Below are 18,329 nucleotides of genomic sequence, written 5' to 3' on the forward strand. Positions count from 1 at the left end.
GACCAACTGAAAGGAGGACAAAGGGGAAAGTTTCCTTAGCATAGCAGTAGCTGTAGCACTGGGAATGAAATGGCTGTTCCACAGACTGGTTTGCCTGACCTTAACTTCTAAGTCCTTTGCCTGATTTGCTGAGCCGTATTGGTTAGATATCTCTATATACAGTAAACATACAAAAAATCTTTGTAATGGCTCCAAGAATGACACACTGATGCCCTGTAACTTGGTAGATATCCTTGTGGTTACATAGATGCGTCTGGTTATAGATCAGCCTTTCAAAAGGAACAAAACGAAGTGACATTTTATGTAACTTTATGGGTTACATTAGGAAGCTGTTAATGGTAGAGGATTAAAATAAAATTGTTCTTGATATTTAAAAAGTGATGAAATGAGGAGAAAAATAAATCCACCCCCAAATGCTGCAAATCACTCCTTACAGGTTTGGCATCTGCCAAGATCCCACTTGAAAAAGCCTGGGCTTCTTCCCTCAGAGGTTCCTCCTACACCGTTCAAGGCACAAAGCCCAAGAGCAGTGTTCACCGTCCATAGACACACAAGGACATATTGCCCACAGGCACGACCAGCATCCTCATTGACATTACGTGTTTCGTTTTGATTGCTTTCTATAAATATTACTGCCAAATCTTCATATACTATGCATTTTCTGGGGTGAGCCTTAAGTACAGGGGAGCAGATGTGACACATTTCAGCAAATTTCCATGTTCTTCAAGGGTAAACATTCAAAAGTAGGCCATTAGTGTGTTACATTTAATGTTTATATATTGATGTGAATATTTAATTGATTGGCTGACTACAATATTATAACAGTGATCAGTCAAAGTATGATTACAAGTTAAATCAGTTATTGATAATGAAGGACTAAATTCAGCTGGAAAGAAACATATGAACAGAAATAACTCCTGAGTTTTCAATTATTCATTTGTATTACTTCTAAAATATTAATCCAGCATATTGTCTGTTGCCTTGATTTTCCTTTCTTGCTATGACATAACTTTTACTATAAATAAATTAACTTGCATAACTTTCTGATCATTCACTAGCTCTGGCATCAATTTAATCACAAAAAGGAAAAGTATATTCTGCAAAATGAATTCCTCTGATGAGATGGAGTTAGTCTTGCACATTTCTTTCCAATATTTTGGCTAGGCATGTACCTGCCTCACATACTTAATAAACAGAAGATTATTTTCCAGAATTCCACAGAGTAATTTTTGCCGTTAAACACTAAAAAAGAAAAAGAAAAAAAATCAATGATTCACTATTAAAAGACTTTAATTATTTGGAACACTAACATCAAGAAAGTTTACTTGAAAATGTTTCTTTCCACTTTAGTCCATCTTCAAAACTGTTACACTATGTTCCACTGACTAGTATTACAAATTAAGTTGACATGTTTCCTCATACAGAACTACAGTAAATTGTTTCACAAGGTGTTTGGAAAAAAAAAAAAAAAGAAAGAATTCCCTCTTCTTTTATGATGAAACAGAAGCTTACCTTTAAAGTAACAAGAACAATCATTATAGAGCTAAATATACTTGACATATTTAACCTCATAAATAAATAAGTATATACAAGGGAGGTTACAGCATGTCAACTACAAAGTAGAAGCTTTACATTGTAGAACTGAGAGTATTCAAGAGCATCTAACTGACACAGACAGTTTAAGATTACTACATGGTAGTAAAAAAAAGAGAAAAATCTTAATTCAGCAACAATATAGGTAGCTGTACATTAAACTGACAGGTTACAGCTCAGCTTCAGTCTGGATACTGTGTTTTTATTTATTTATTTATATTTTACTAATCTATTATGTTTTATTATTCCTCATTTTTTCAGGAATGTTTGGTTTTCCTTCTCTTCACTTCTGAACACCTCAATCAGGTAGAAATCTCACAGTAAGCTGCTATGTCAACACTATTATCTACAGTAGTTAAGCAAGTGGAATGATATATAAATCCAATAAATGCTTGTACATAATCTCTCCCTACATTATTTCCCTCTGTAAAGATATCAGACGACATTCAACACTATTAATAATTACATTTTAAGTGAATAAGGTTGACTTTCATTCATACCACCGTGTAAGTATTTGCAGTTAGGAGAGTGAGGTTTCATTAAGGTACATGTAAAAACAACAGTGTTTCTGGACAGAATAAAGTTAGGACATACTCCTCATGTGAGGTGTTTGCAGCCAGGGAATATACTCCATTTGTGCGGTCACAGCATTAAATGATCTCTGCACACAAAATTGTGTGCAAAGAGCAGAGAAAGGCACAAATCCACATCCCTAATCATTGAGCATCCACCTGCTTGGCAACTGAAAATCTCACAGCACAGCTTTCTGATCACCTTCTGAATATAGCTAATTAAATATTTGGCTAAAAATACTTGGTAAAAAAAAAGTCTTTTTTATTTTTTTTCAAAAAAAAAAAAAGAATATTTCCTTTAGGAGACATTCTCCTCTGAAAACATTATTTGATAACACCGTTGATGTTTTGGCCCATGCTTTCATAGACGTGTGCAGTAGAAGTTTTTATAAGAGCTGGCAAGGGTCTTCATGTACTTTTGGGAGACATGGTCACAAGCTAACATATCACAGATTTATAGAGCTTAGAACAAGTAAGCATTGTATGCTCTTGTCTGTTGTATGCACACACAGAACTCAGTGTAGCCATGAACACAGTATAGCTATGTGAAATTCCTTCATGTTGCCTGAACACTGTTTAAACTCTGTGCCTCCAACAACCTCAATCAAGTCAACCAATGGGGGGCAGAAGAGGGATACTGATACTGATAATGTTATGTGCCCAGAAAGATGTTATTTATTTATTATTGGTAAATGTTGTCTGGGTTATACTAACGTTGGAGGTGTCTATACATACAGCATATCTGAAATACAGAAACTGATGAATGAATATGTGGGCTTACAAAGTATTAATCTTGTACTTGAGTTTTAGCACCATTCATCATTCTTAGATTGTAGTAGACATTATTTCCTCTGTAATATTGACTGTGTTCATTATTATAAAAGTATGTGTGGAGAGAGATCTAGGTATATACCTATATATTTATATATAGTTGAATGTTTTCTATTTTGTTTAGCAAAAAATAACATTAAAGATGACTGCACACACTGATGCAGGCATTCTAAAACAAGTGTTGCAATGGGAGATGCCTCTTTTCATACATACTGTTCAATAAACTTTGAAACATAACTTTGTGTAAACTTTGGATTTACCTATGTACTTGTTCTGCACCAATGCAAATGATACCCAACACTGTATGTTTCCATAGATATCAACAGGCTTAAAATTTGCAAAAGAGTTACTAGCAACCTGCAGGTCCTTCTTAGTCTAGGTAATAAAAATGTTTCTATGTACTTTGTTACAAAATAGCCTAAACTTACAGCACATACAGTTTTGGTAAGCAAGATTTGCATGATTAGGTCTATTTAGTCAAAAATGTTTTAAAAAAAACATTTAACCCTGGTGTTAGGGCTTTATTCGTTTACAAAAAACAAAACAAAAAACAAAACAAAAAAAAAGGAACAGGCAGCATTAGACAGTCAAGAAGCAAGAATCTAACAGGTATCATAGGGAACATCCATATTCTTCAAAAGAAATAGAACACCAGTAAACTGTTTGGTAAGACCCTGTCTGTACTGCATGACGTTTGCTATTCTCTCCAGGAGTCAAGACTTGCTTCTGTTCAAACTATATAATTTAGAGTTATGCTTGTGGCTCTTCTTCTGTCTTAAAAAAATATTTACACAGGATTACAATTAGCTGTCCAGGTATCATGTTGGCTGGCACATATTTTAAAACAGCTCTGTATATTGATGGAAAATTGTCTTTTTCTACAACAGTAAAAAGGTAGAAAAATTGGTCCACAAATGGAAGCTGTTAATGGGATAGCATTATAAACTGAGAAAAAATACTAGGCAGGTCACATTGTAAAACATCCAGTATTCTCAATTCCAGACAGATTTTTGGCTTCATTTGGTTCAAAAAATTCAGAAGTCCAGCTAAAACTTTGTGCTGTGACTAAATGTGTCAGACATGATGATATTTTTATAGAAGTTGTCAGAGTGAGGATTGCAGTATCCCTTGACCTTGTCAATAACTTGATGGACAGGGATGATGGACGTCTGTTCTCCATCCTCTTGGGCAAATTTTGAAGATGGTTGGTCAATAAAAATATTCTCTAGGAAGAGGAAAAAGCAACAAAATGAAGTTAGGGCTTCTTAAGCAAACTCATAATTTAAGAGGTGTGTCACTCCCACATAGGTATGCCTTCAATTGTCACTACTGCTGAATGAAATTACTGCCCTAAAAGTCAGCAAGGAACTTTTTTGTTTTGCTTTTTTTTTTTGTTTGTTTGTTTGGCATTGCTTCTTCTGAATTCTTTTCCAATACCTGGTTTTGTGAGCAGGCCTCTCAGGTCTCTCTTAAAATTATTCCAATGTTGTTTTGCCTAAAGTGCTGCTGACTTCTACTGTTCTTTAATATATTAAATTAGTATTGATGCTATGAATCTCACAAAACACTGTTAAGGAAGTGACCTCCATAACATCTGGTAAATAGCATTGCATAATAAAGTAGTGGAAAATGACAGTAAATGGATTTAATCATTTCAGAAGTTATAAGCACAGGAATAATCATGGAATGTAACATATGACCTGCATCTTAAATCAGATAACCAGAACCCAAACTGGCCTAAAGCTTGCACTTGCATAGCATAATTTTGTCTTTACCATAAAAGAGGAGAGTACAGACTGAAAAACTCTGATTGCTGGATGAAAAGATGCAGGAAAAAAAAAAAAAAAAAAAAGCATCCTTTCATAATTCATGTGCTGTATGCCAAGGCTGGATTTAAGAGAGAAAGGAGTAAGGCAATTCCCAGCACATCTGGGAAAGTCTGCTTCAGAGGCTAACATAATTGCTGTTCAGAGAACGGTCAGTAGGTAGAGCTCATGTAGTGAGCAATGAGAAACAGAGAGCCTGTATCTCATTTTGTCAAGAACACTGTCTTAATAAGCTTTCTTATCTCTTCCACTGTAGTGAGTACAGCTGGAGTTAACTCTTGACCCAGGCAAGGTTTGGACCATCACAAGCTGATACTAAGATGGAGGATCCTGTTCAGCAATGTTTCCTACAAGTGTCATTTTTGATGGCTGTTTACCAGAGCTTAGTAAAATCACCCTCAAAAATTCCTTGGTAAAGGATTGTTTAAAAATAGCATATGATTTTAAATATGATTTCATACAAAGCTTGTTTCTTGTAGAAATAAATTATTAATAAATAATAAACAGAAAAGTAACCCACCCTTGCAGAAGTCATGATATAAAGCCATAAAAGAGACTTACAATAAAATGTGTTGCATGAAGGAGAAATGGATTGCAGAGAAAGAAATCAAAACATTTTCGCTCATGAAAAAAGAATCAGGCATGTTCAGGCATATCAGAATGATTTTTTCAAAGCACGCAAGAATGTCCACGAATTGCAGCAAATAACTCCATGTCCCATAGCAAAATTCTGTGCCTTTCAAATGCTTGTATTTACTAGCCAATGGTATTACATTTTGAAGTTTTTCTACATATTGAATATCTTATTAAAAAGATGAAAAGTTATTTCTTAGTCTTTAGGGAAAGTTTGTAAATTCCTTGCAAATAAGCACTTCCCCCCTACCCCCCAAGACATCACTACATTGTTAAACACTTGCTACATCCTCATGAAATTTGCTTGCATGGGAATTATGTAAATCCTTTGAAACCAGTGTTTTTGTTATTTATTTATTTATTTAAATCTGAATGGGCTTCAAATCAAAGTACAGGGTTAAAGTCCTGTTTCACTGAAGTACACAGGAGTTGTATCACCAAATTTTGTGCAGAACTAATCAAAACTTCCAATCCATGGAAGTATTATATATGGTATTTAAGTACTATCTACAACAAGTTTGCATAAGTCTCATAGACGGCAGTGCCACAAGATGATAAAGTGGTTTCTTTTGTCCACCACAAGTGTCCTAACAGGTACTTTCCACAAATATCTGTTTGCAGCACAACTTTCAGACACCCATAGTTTGTCATTTGCATTTATTTTGGGTGACTGGATATGAAAAAATGGCTTCTAGTCATTCTAAATTCTATAATGGCCATAGACCAGAAATATTGTAGCTTATAATTCCTACAATAGCTTTTTTAAATATTCGTTTTTTTTCTAGGACTATACTATATTGTTTTTGCTTTTTAACATATGATTTACATAAGGTTCTTCAGTGTTTAGCCACCTTTCCCTGAATACAGTACACAGGCATTAATGTTAGGACATGGTCTGTTTTCCAAAATGGCATTTTCCAAACGCTTCATGCCCCATGCAGATTGCAGACACCCAGAGTTTGAAGCACGCTTACCCTTTGATTCAGCATCAATGGCGCAAGATGCAATAGTGAGAAACAAGCAGCATTTCTGATTAGCAAAGTCCTTTGTGCCAATTAGGACATCATGCAAATGGTATCCCTCCACCCTGTTCAAACCATGCATTTGACAAAAGCAATTCTCACTTTACCTGTAATGCTCCACCACTGATGAGGAAAGGGCCTTAGAAGACATTATCTATACCACAAACACATGAATGCCTGTGTCAATTCCAGGGAGCACATTATAACCATATTAACAAGAGCTGCCAAGACATGTAGCTATTACACTATTTACCTGTAAATTAGCTAAGACATCAAACTCAGAGATTTAGCTGTATTAAAAATGAGAACCGTGTACCTTTTTTTTCTATTACTGCAAAACTGTGAGAAGATATGTCAATATTTAAAAGCCTAACTATAGTAAAAATTCCTTTGGAGTATCACAACAAAATGCTTATTTTCAGAGTTCAGAGCAGAATGTAATAAAATTAAACAAATATTGAGATAGCTGGTATTCCCTTAATGTCCACTAAATGATCATATTACAAGCCATGATTACATTACCAACTATAATCCCCTTTAGGAAATAATTTGCGCATGAGATTAAGCTCACCACTTTTGAAGAAAGTAAATGAACATGTTCCTAACTGTAAGCTTCTTTTAACTTAATTCTTCTTATCTGGAACTGCTTCCTTGTTTTGCTTCAAACCTGCTTTGCAAAAACTCCAGCATGAAGTTGCTTCAGTCATCAGACTGATTAAAACTTCTGAGTCCAATAAAAACATTTAAGCATATTTTTATCTTTAGCCACAATGCCAAAGGCCAGATTGATCTACCATAAATACAAATGGGAAAGAACTCTGTTGGCAAAACTGTGAATGCTCTACAGTGGCAAGGGCATGATGCTCACCTCCACTATCATAACAGACAGACCTACAGGAATGACCAAGGTAAGGAATGTGACCTGCTGCTACTAAATTAATAGTAGGGAATTCTAGAGAAAAAATGTTGTGTGCCTAACTGGAACAGGAAATGATCATCAATAAAAATAGGAAGGTATTTCCTGGAAAGTATTCTACACAACAAAAAATGAGACCTTGGGGACTTCCAGTAAATTCATAAAATTCATATTCAAAATAAATCTTCCAAAAAGTATTTTAAAACAAGCAAATACATCTCTTTAGGTTAAATATGTTTGTAGATTTTATTTCTGCTATATTTTAGAAGAAGATTCTGTGATAATGCTATGAGACTTTATACAGTATGAAAACATGAGTTAAATACTCAGTAACAAAAAAATCTGAACAATACTTCATAAGCTATTTAAGTGGCTTTCTGAAATATTAACTGACATATAAGCAAACAGGTTTGCAAATTGTTCCAGCTCCTCTCTTTTTGAATTTATTTAAACTGTTCTTAAAATAAGCACATTTTTGCAGCATGAGTGGAATACTGATGATGTCTTTTATTACATACACCACTAACATCTAAATAGATAGACAGTAAATACAGCATACTATTTGTAGAAGAAAAAAAACAGTGCGTACTCTGGGACCACAGTATCAATTTCCAAGTAATTCCTGTTTGTCTCTCTACCCATAAATGTGTTACAGTGAAATGGAAGCAGTTTTGCCGAGTGAATCAACTGTGAGGACTTGGATTTGGAAGACCTGATTCCTATTTCCAACTCTGCTGCTAGCTTGCATGTTACCTTGGGCAACAAATGTCATCCCTCTGTGCTTTGGTCACTATATGTTTACAATGGGAAAATAAAATGTACCTTCTTTTATTTGAAAAGGTGAAAGTGCTATTAAAAAAATTTCATCACACCTAGTTTTGTATGGGAACATACCTAGATCAGAACTATACATTGGATATTAGGTTAAGATTATTAAACAGTGACATATATATATTAAAAACCCAGTAACTACATATATATATTTTTTCATATTAACCTTTGGGTAGAAGTCTGTAGTGTACCTTAACACAAAAGTACATATTCACAGATGTACTGGGTTACAGTACAAGAACTCACCTGTATGGCTGCTTCGTTTGCAATATGTATTTGTTGTAGATTTTGATTTGGATGTTAAGTAGGTTGAATTGGAGCCAATGGAACTAGAGGATAGGGATTTCCCAAGATTATCAGAACTCTTCTTTATAATATTGGTTGCTGTCTTGCTCCAATCTAAAAATGATTGAAAAAATTTACATAAAAAATTACTATTGGCAATTGTACTAAATACCTAATTTATTCAGTTATGAACGTTTCAAGTATCAGATGCATTGCTTGATGTTGCTTACAACAAATGACCTATCCTTTTTCTGTCAGGCTCTTTGGTTCTTAAGAAATAAACTAAATATTACAACTTGATTAACTTGGCTGCTTACTACAGTTACTATTTATGACCAGTAGTTAAAATTGGCAGCCCTGTTTTTAACACTCCAACAATCATTTTGTTGGATGGCAGAACTGTAAGTAAGACTCAGATTTCCAGGAAGCATGAGAGCAGTGAAGATATGTAACAGCATGAGGATGCCAAAGGTTCATGACCTGAACAGAGAAATCCAAAGTGATTTCCAATAGGAAAGGTAGGAACAGAAGCATTTACAGAGATCTTTTCATTTGAGGGCTTGATCTGCTGATGTAGATAACACATACTAGTGGATTTGCACTTGCTGTTATAGGGTTAGCATATTGTTGCACTATGAATAACGATGAATGATAATGGTTATTCAGTAGTTCATATTTGAATAATTTTGTCAGAACCATCAACACAATAGGCTCTTATATTGGAATAATTTCTAAAACTAAATTAAATAATTAAGACCAATAAACTTACTGAGGAAAACTGACATCGAAAATCTCATCACATGTTTACCAATACCAGTATCCTCCAGAATAAATTTATTTAACTATTGTATCATATACTTGTGGGTAGGTACAGGCAGTTTCACACAGTGGTCTTACTGCTGTTACCATTCTAATTCACAGTACTACAGTGAAAATCACAAAATGGATGAGACGTCCCAACCAAAGACATGTTGCTTTAGCCTCGTCTTAAATCAAGACAAAGATTTTACCCTAAATCATTGCTATAGGTTACTGTTTCTCTGATCTAGATATGACAGCGTTGCAAGGCTTTGGTTTGTTTCTTGCTTTGCTTGATCATAACATGCCCTAAAGTTCACTTCAATCAGATAAATATGCAAGATTACTTTTGTCTTATACTTCACTGTTCTGCCTGCAGACTGTGTCAGGTTCACAAAGAATAAAACCAGCCAGTGGTGAAGCGTTGGTTAACACTTGCTGTAATGACACCACATTAAATACATCACTGACATATTTGAATCCTTCAAGTTTTTGTTTCTATCATCCCCACAAGCTGCCCAACAGCAGCATAAAAATCTGGAAATAATTTGATTCATCTGTGTTTTCCAGTTCAGGAGTTAGAGCATGAACCACATGGAAACTGAACGTATGAAATAATTTGGATGCCCGTTCAGAATGAATATGTTTTTCCTAATTTGTATTAACTCTTTGAAATCATGAGTCAGATTTTCTTACTGTAAAGTGAAAGCATAAATATTTCATAGTTTACAATGAGAATGAATCCCCTAAACAAAACAGAACAAGACAAAGCAAACTTCTTGATTGCAAAGCAGTTGCTTAAAACCTTGAAGCAATCCTTGGATGCCAAGACAGAAAGGGCACAAAAGTATTTGGAACACAGCTATAATCCAGGATAGGCTGTTTTACCTCAGTAAGCAATGAGCTTATGCCACTTTACATCACCTGTGGAGATGAACCCCAGTCATTGGGCAGGAATCATACGAACAAGAATTACATGATCCATAATCATTATATATATAGTAGCAAAGCATGATCAAGTTGCCTAAACACAGGAGTCTAACGCCATCTGAGATGGCCAAAGGTACAGGAGACTATATACAGTGACCCACTCTGAGGTGTCCAAACCAACTGTAGAAGTACTCTACGTCCGTACAGATAAAGCTGAACATCACTTCTGAAACCTAATCAGGCTTCTGCTAAAACAAGACTAAGGCAAAAGACCTCAGGGTATTTCTATCTGCTTTTTAAGAATTGATCCTACATCAACCTAATAGTGAAGAATTTAGTCAACATAATTTAGTCAGCAGGAGAAAAGGCATAAGATTGGTTTTGAATGACAGAATTTGAATATCTGGACATTTTTATTTATTTATTTATATATATATATATATTTAAGGCTCCAAACGGCCTTCCAAAACCATGTGTATAGCACTACAAAATTCACCAGCTGCCTTCAGTGGAAAACTGAAAGAAGATCTGAGACTTTTTATGAAGTGATGTCTGAAAAGTCCCTTGGCAATTGCTATTGCTAAAGTGAAGTGATAGCCTATGATTAATCAATTTTTCCACATCTCTGGCTTACATTATATTATATTAAAAATAGTGTAGCAGGCTGATAACCTGGACTTTCCAGTCTACTGCAGCAAATAAGGAGGGGAGTTGTAACTTGTTTTTACCTGAATTGTCTGCCAGTCGAAATCTGCCACAACAGAGGTGTCTCCTCCATTGTTTCTGCACATTTTCTTTCATGGCACAATGGAATACAAATATAAATAAACCTATGACAAAAGAAAATAAAACATATATTTTAAATATATAAACAGATTGACTAAAGTCTGGTAACAAAAGACTATGAAGTACAAGCAAAGAAAAATCATGTCTAAGTTTTCTTATTGTCATCTATCCATATGCCTCATTTAATAGATAGGAAAAGTAATTATAGCTTTCCCCTCCTCAATCTGCTATACATATGTCTGGGATATCAGAAGAGAGAGAAGAGAACCCATTTACTGACATTGCTGCTTCACATCCAGCTCAGTGTGGTTATTCTACTTTTTTAGCTTAGATGGAAATCATTAAAAGGTTTTGGTTTTGAACCAAATGGAAATTTTGCACCCAACAGGACATTGCAGCCAGACTGCAGGGTAAGCACAGACAATATTTTGTTAGCCAGAAGTTATTTTATCTCCTGTTCTATACCCACAGAATTATGGGCTGTGTTCTTTCAAAACCTGAAGATTTGAAATTGACACTAAAGGGTGCCAAACAAACAAACAAACAAACACCACTTGGATTTATGTTCATCACATGCATGTACTTGAAATGACTATGAAAATGGTAAAAATATGCCCATAAGTACTAATTAGGTGTCCAGATAGTTCTTTTCTTCAAAGAAAATTGCCTGGTTTGTGCATGTAATTACAATAAAAGTGTTTAAGAATGTTTTTGTAGATTTTTTATGCAATCGTATAATCTCTATTTTCAGAACAGAAGATGGGCATCTAATATGTGATAACAAAGGCTTTGGTGGGGTGTATGGTACAATTTCATCATCCTACAGAGATACTTTGGAGCTAAATATAGCAATTGGACATTTCATGTGCTCTTGGCACTTCCCAGGCAGGCAACAGCTGTGGAATCTTCCGTCCTTCCCGGGCCTGGCCTATTCTTGTTCTACTCTTATTCCCTGGGAGACAGCCAACCCGAGGCTGAACACCTGATGGCAAATGTTACCACCAAATCCCTCATGATTATATCTTAAACATGAATAAATATTACATAATGTAGGCAAATGTGGTTAAGTGACATCCTCTAAGACTGTTCAAGATGATCATGAATAGCTCCATACGCTAATGCCTGCTATGTTTCAACTGGTAGAATGCAATGGCAGGGTATAGCCTGGAAAAACTGATCTAGAGCATAAAATTATCCTCTCTTCTCCAAAGTGCTGAGGTATAATTTTACATGAATGCTGGTCATTGAATGGCACTTGTATTTGCTTATGGCACTCAGTCCAGGCTGAGACCACCGAGGTCAGAGAAACAAAACAGCTAACTTCATTAACTTTAGAAGGTTGTGTAAAGGTTGTGTAATGAAACACTTTTTTTTTTTTTTTCCAAGAGCTGGTGGGAGAAAAAAAAAAAAAAAAAGAGAAAGAGAAGCACAATTTAAGGAAGGCAAACATACCTTAATGCATACCATATGCAAGCTCTGTTCAATTCTGGTTACTGTGTTTGCATTTAGTAAAATAGTTCGGTTTGTGCTTCACTTTTAACACAGAGTAATTCCAGTGCAATCACTAGCAGCTTTTACTTGCTGAGAGGTATGCAATTGTTTGTGCTGTAAGTACCTCCTAGGACTTCTGTGCTGCTACAAACTTACTAAATTGATGCTTAATTAAATTGAGGTGAATGTTTGGAACATTTTGAATGGTTAAAAAAGAAAATGTCTATGTCTAATGTATTACAAAATGAATGCATAGTGTTAAATACTTTGTCTTTGCCCTGTCTGGGCTTGGTTTCTGATTTTTTTTTCTCTGTATTTCATTTTTCATTAAGTTCACAATGTGCTTTAGTAACACAACTTTGGTTTTGTTTCCCATAGTCAAATCAGACCCTAGGCTTGGCTCTAGCTTGGCTCTGACTTGAAAGTATTTGGCTTGCCCAGGCATATATATGAAATGAACAGCCAAAAAACAAATGTTCCCAGATTTTTTACTTTGAGTGTCAAAGAGAGAAAAAATCATTTCCTTTGTAGATGCAATAGCAAAGTATAGTAATACCAGTAGTTGGTGCAATTTACTTTTTCATTGCCAGTGTGTAGAAAAATAGGTTTACAGAGGCTGCTGGTGTAGCTTAAAACACTGGTGCAGCTTTCACAAACTCAAGAGAGAGAACAGACAAGTTTATGGAGGGGTCAGTAAATAAACTCATGCTAATACCAGTGCTAATACCTTTCTGCTGATAGAAAATGCTTCCTGAAGCAAACTCTTCTTTTTCCTTTGCATTATTTCATCCCGTTACTGCCAGGTCCATGTGTGCTACACCAGATATAGGTGATTTAAAATGCTCTTTTCCTTATTCCTTTAGCTTTGCCCAGCTCTTTCTGACACAGCAATATACATTTTTTCCAGGATTGTTATCTCCCTTTGCTTGATATGACCTGCCTGAACATATGCTATACCATCTTTGCTACTACAACCCATGAGAAGATCATCGCTCGTCTTCTTCCTGCATTTACTCCTCAGAGTTTTTGGTTTCATCTTCTGACCTAACTGCCTTCCAAACACTCATTTTCCATTGAACAGTGCTATTACCCCACAGAGACTTAAGCAGTGGTGGTCAACCTTGTGTGCACTCTGCACATACAAGCTTAATTGATTGTGCTGGAAATTCTGGTTAAAGAAAACTTGTTGAATTTGATCCTTGGCATGCTTTTCAGAATGTGAATCTTTTTTCATGTTCTTCCCATAATTTAATCTCTCTAGGCCCTTCTAAATTTCTAACACGGACACATTACAGCAAATACTTCATTTTGCTCCTAGGGGAGTATCAGAGTCTGCCCATTGGAAAAAAAGCCTTTAGTAAGAACACCACATACAAACATTATTTTGCCATTTTGACTAGCATTTCAGGTTGAAACTGAACCAAACCAAAAACCACAACATTATTCTCTTTCCACGAAAGCTCAATAAATCTTTTAGCTCAGTAAATAATGTCTCAACTGTAACAGATAAAATCCACACAGTGTTAGATTAAGTAATTTTTCCATTAAGGGCAGATATTTTGCTGACCCTAGGAATATATTTATTTTTTTATCTCAATATTTGTGTGGCAAAACACAAACTCCTCCAATGACATCCTTGTGTTTAGGCTTTGTATGCTGTTTTTTGTTTGTTTCTGGGCATTATTATTATTATTATTATTATTTAATCTCAGTATGTATGTGGTATAATACACACTCCTCCAATAACCTTCTTGTTTTTTTCTTAATTTTAGTTTTTCTTTATTGGTGGTACACACAGGGGTGGAGATCCTTATGTCATTTGGTACATATACAAATCAGCTCCGAGCCAAAATTCTTTTAAAAGACATCTATATAATTCTGTAATTTATAACCATTAGACTACAATTTATAGCATTTTTCAGAAGGATGAACTATGTAGAAAAATATTCAAAATTTCAGAAAAGAAAACAAAAAGAAGCTACCTACAATAGTTACTGTATTTTCATTAAAGAATCAAAGAATATCACTTATCTCTGAGCTCTCTTTCCACCTGGAAACAGGACTGGATTTTGTTTTATGAGCATTCCATGTCTTAATAAAATAGATATGAGCTTTACAAATTCCCTACAGGAATAAATTAAAGAAAGAGGCTTCCTATATTTGTTATAATCAGTGAAAGGAAATGTTGAAGGTCATACAGCATCTATCAGCAGAGACCACTGCAGACTGTTAGCTAGGAACAGCACTATTTATAATACAGTGCATTTTATTAAAAAGGCCTTGAAATGTTAATTAATTTAACAAAGACCTTCAACCTATGTGTAGTAGGTAAAATTATTCCACAGAATGCAAAACTAACGATGTTTTAGTATCAGGGAAAGATCCAGAGAACTTGGATCACAGTTCTCTAGTCAGACCTAAGATCTCCCAGAAGAGTAATAGCTCAAATATTGTTTGTTCACAGAAAAGAAATTCAGCTTACCTTGCAATGAGTTGAAAATGGAGAAGAGGTACAGGAAGGGCAAAGTTAAGGGACCCCAAGCAAAAAAAGCAAAGCCCCATGTCATGCCCAAGAGGAAGGTCAGGCTGACCACGCTACGGAGGTTCCTCAGGATCTCTTCCTTCAGAGTCCTATTAGTTCTTTTTCCATTTCTCCCGCAGATCTGCACCATCACCACCACAAACATGGCAACATTCAAGAGAAACATGATTCCAAAGTATCCAGCACAAGTCACATAAAAGACAACTTCATTCTTGATCCAGCAGCTGAGAAAAAAAACAACAAAAAACAAAAGGAAACTATGACCATTTTTAGGTAATGCAAAATATCCTCCAATTATTTATATGACTGCAAGTAAAAGCAGCCTGTGTCTTATTCCATTGCTGCAGAGGTAAAATTTCAAGTGAAGCCTTTGTCCATTTTCTGTTTTTAAATAGGATGACGTTCAGTGGCATCTTAATACACTATAGCACATAGTAGCATCTTGTCAGAAATCTGAGTGTTGCCCCTCATTTAGGTAAAACTAATTAAAAGGAAAATCTGATCACAGATACAAGCAGTGGGAATTGCAATCTCATCATGCAACTCAGTACAAGTAGCTTCGCCACCTTTGTCAGTGTGAAGCATAGGATGCTTTAATAACAGAATACTCAAGCTTGGATCTTCAGTGCCAAAATCTGAAGTTTCTGCCACTTCAGCTAAAGGAGAACTCATGGCTCTAAAGAAGAAGCAGTATGGGTAGTCCTTTGAGGTAGCCATTTGATAGTCAGTCATTTGAGAGATCTAGCTTATACCTCTAGCATCAAATGGCTACAATGATTAGCATTATACCTTAATAAAAACCCAGAATGATATTTTATTTATCATGACAAGCTTTGCCAGTCAAGGAACAGAAAATGTGGTAACAGTCATATAAAAACGTTGGTATTTGGAGTTTATTTTTTGGACATTGAGAAAAAAATGTAGAAAGCTAATGACCTACATTGACAAAGGGCTACTTTATTTACAAAGGAAATTATTTTTATTTTACTTCTTTCTTGCTCACACCTAGAATATGCAGTTTTCATTTTAAATAAACCAAAACAGGTATTTTTATTTTTGTGAAACAAAATTTATAATTATTCTTTTGTCAGAAGTGTGTTTGCACCTCACACTAGGTAATGTAGAATTCCCTCTGATTTTTCTTATGTTCTTCTTTTCCTTCAGATTCAAATAATTTAGAAGACAATTTTGTCCACTTTCCTTGTTTTATCCACCTGTGACTTTTCAAAGCAATCTGACCAATGCTTTTTTGTTCTGGTGCTGTTGGTATTTTTTTTTTTTAGATTGTAAATGCTAAATTGTAAGAGATTAAAAGTACTCACAAGTCATCTCCTCCTTGCCCGCCAGCATCTTTGCCATACAATTCTTTGCCATAAATCTGACTTGCATTAGTATTTGTGCTCGATAAAACAATTGCTATCACTAGAGCTGGCAAACCTGTAACAAGAGATAATTGTAGTTAGCTTTCAAATCCCTTAAACTTTCAAAATCACCATGCAAAGCTGAATTACGGATGTTTCCATCACTATTGCTTTAGTATAGAGTATACTGAGGTAGTTCTAGGTCAGAAAACTGTACAGAGAAATAGAGGAAAATAAATCATTTTTTCAAACTGTACCCATGATTAAAGCTTTCAAAGTACTTAATAAGCATTAGTGAATTAACCTCATAATGTTCTTTAAGTTAGGAAATGCTATTTTAATATGTGATAAGTAAGTGATAATTCTCTCAAAGCACTTGAACAAGGGTTCTCATAATAAAGTGAGAAAAAGATTAACAAACTACTAAAAATGAGATTTAGTGGAGGGATGGGATTGGGTTTTTTTTTTGGAGGGATTTTTTTCCAGAGATGCTGATGTCATTTAATTAGGCTGGGAAACCAGGGAAAATGAACTTCATTTCTCCTCTGCTTCTTTCAGCTGTAAATGTCTTCTCTTTTTCTAAAACATTACATATCCTTTACTTAAATGTGTCCAAAAAATGAAGTAAACTGTATATTTTTTATTAATATAGTAAAGGGAATATTTGGGGAAACTAACAGACAACTATGTGGATGAGGACTATGTGCAGAGAAGTTCAGCTCACACTGAACAAATGCACATTTCCTGACATGCCTTATTTTACATGCCTTATCCCTGCAATGACAAAACAGTTTCAAAGGGGAAGAGGTTAATTTGCTTTTCCTACCACTAAGTCCTTGTCTGCTTCTGAGGTTGCCAAAAAGGATGCTAGTTGCCAATGGAAAGACATCAATTATCAGCTGGACTGAGGTCAGTGCTCTAGGCATGAGGTTAATGGTTTTGTATTGTATTGTATTATTTCAAACACAATATGTGCATTCAGGAAGAAGGCACAGATTCCTGATATTAAAAAAAAAAAAAAAAAAAAGGAAGAATAAAAGCTGTGCTGCTTGAGCCTCACAGTATTACATTTTCCAATTCAGTCCTATATTGTACACTGCTTAAGGCAGGCAGGATCTCTCTGTAGTTTAAACACTGCTGAAGCATAGGAAATTTCTGATTCCACCATAGGGTTTGTATTTTTCAGCAAGGAACTTCAACCTCAGTTGAGAGCTTTTTGAAAGTCAATGCAAAGATCCCCATGGGCTTTGTAGTAACTGCAAGGGTTTCTCAATTCAATGTGTGCCATGGTTCTCTTATATGGCTGTAACATGTTGGCCTCTCTGAAAAGACCAGCGTATCCAGTCTACTGCTCCTCCTCAGGCAGAGATAGGCAGTTCTGGTGTGTTTGCATGGAGTTATCCACAGGAACTGTGGTCTTAGTGACACAGAGCACTGGCTCTATGCCGGCACCTTGGGGGGGAGGGAGGGGCAGGGGAAGAAACTATGCTGATTTTGATTTTGCTTTGCATCTTTTATATACCGTCATTTCAAATAACACACTATGTAAAAACTGCATGTACTGAACTCACCCCAGCCAATGATGCAAAACTTCAGTATATAACGCCGTATATAGGTGTTAAACACTTTAACTAGAGCAATGTACATATGAACCGCTTCTAGTCCCATCCATGTAAAGGTGGCCAGAAGAAAAAAGTGCAAAAGTACAGCAACAGCTATGCAGAGGCCATCTATGTCAAATGATGCAATCCAACCATCAAGCAAGAAGGTCAAGTTGAGAAAGAGCAGAGCTGTGCTCAAATTCATCAGAATTTTGGAGGGATAATCTCTTCGCAGCTTCCTAGTGAGAGAAATATAGATGCTTATGATTAATTGGTTTCAACTACCCAAGTTGCTTACAGTAGCTAGGTTT

The 18,329-nt window shown here is 35.4% G+C and overlaps 1 protein-coding gene across 3 annotated transcripts in view; it reads right to left on the bottom strand.

Annotated features, from left to right (window-relative positions):
• Nucleotides 1-755: 755 nt before the first annotated feature.
• Nucleotides 756-18,329, bottom strand: part of ADGRG6 (adhesion G protein-coupled receptor G6) — a 112,958-nt gene continuing 95,384 nt past the window's right edge. For 2 of the 3 annotated variants that reach the window (XM_066994228.1, XM_066994227.1), the window contains 6 exons: nucleotides 17,989-18,257; nucleotides 16,379-16,493; nucleotides 14,997-15,280; nucleotides 10,966-11,067; nucleotides 8,471-8,623; nucleotides 756-4,221 (listed from right to left, as the gene is read on the bottom strand). In XM_066994228.1, coding sequence (XP_066850329.1) covers nucleotides 4,043-4,221; nucleotides 8,471-8,623; nucleotides 10,966-11,067; nucleotides 14,997-15,280; nucleotides 16,379-16,493; nucleotides 17,989-18,257 — 1,102 coding nt within the window. In that variant the 3' untranslated portion in view covers nucleotides 756-4,042. Of the gene's footprint in view, nucleotides 4,222-6,584; nucleotides 6,632-8,470; nucleotides 8,624-10,965; nucleotides 11,068-14,996; nucleotides 15,281-16,378; nucleotides 16,494-17,988; nucleotides 18,258-18,329 lie in introns of all 3 variants that reach the window. The other variant, XM_066994229.1, reaches the window with a different exon arrangement.

This window comes from Anser cygnoides, chromosome 3, assembly GCF_040182565.1.
Source record: "Anser cygnoides isolate HZ-2024a breed goose chromosome 3, Taihu_goose_T2T_genome, whole genome shotgun sequence".
NCBI lineage: Eukaryota > Metazoa > Chordata > Aves > Anseriformes > Anatidae > Anser > Anser cygnoides.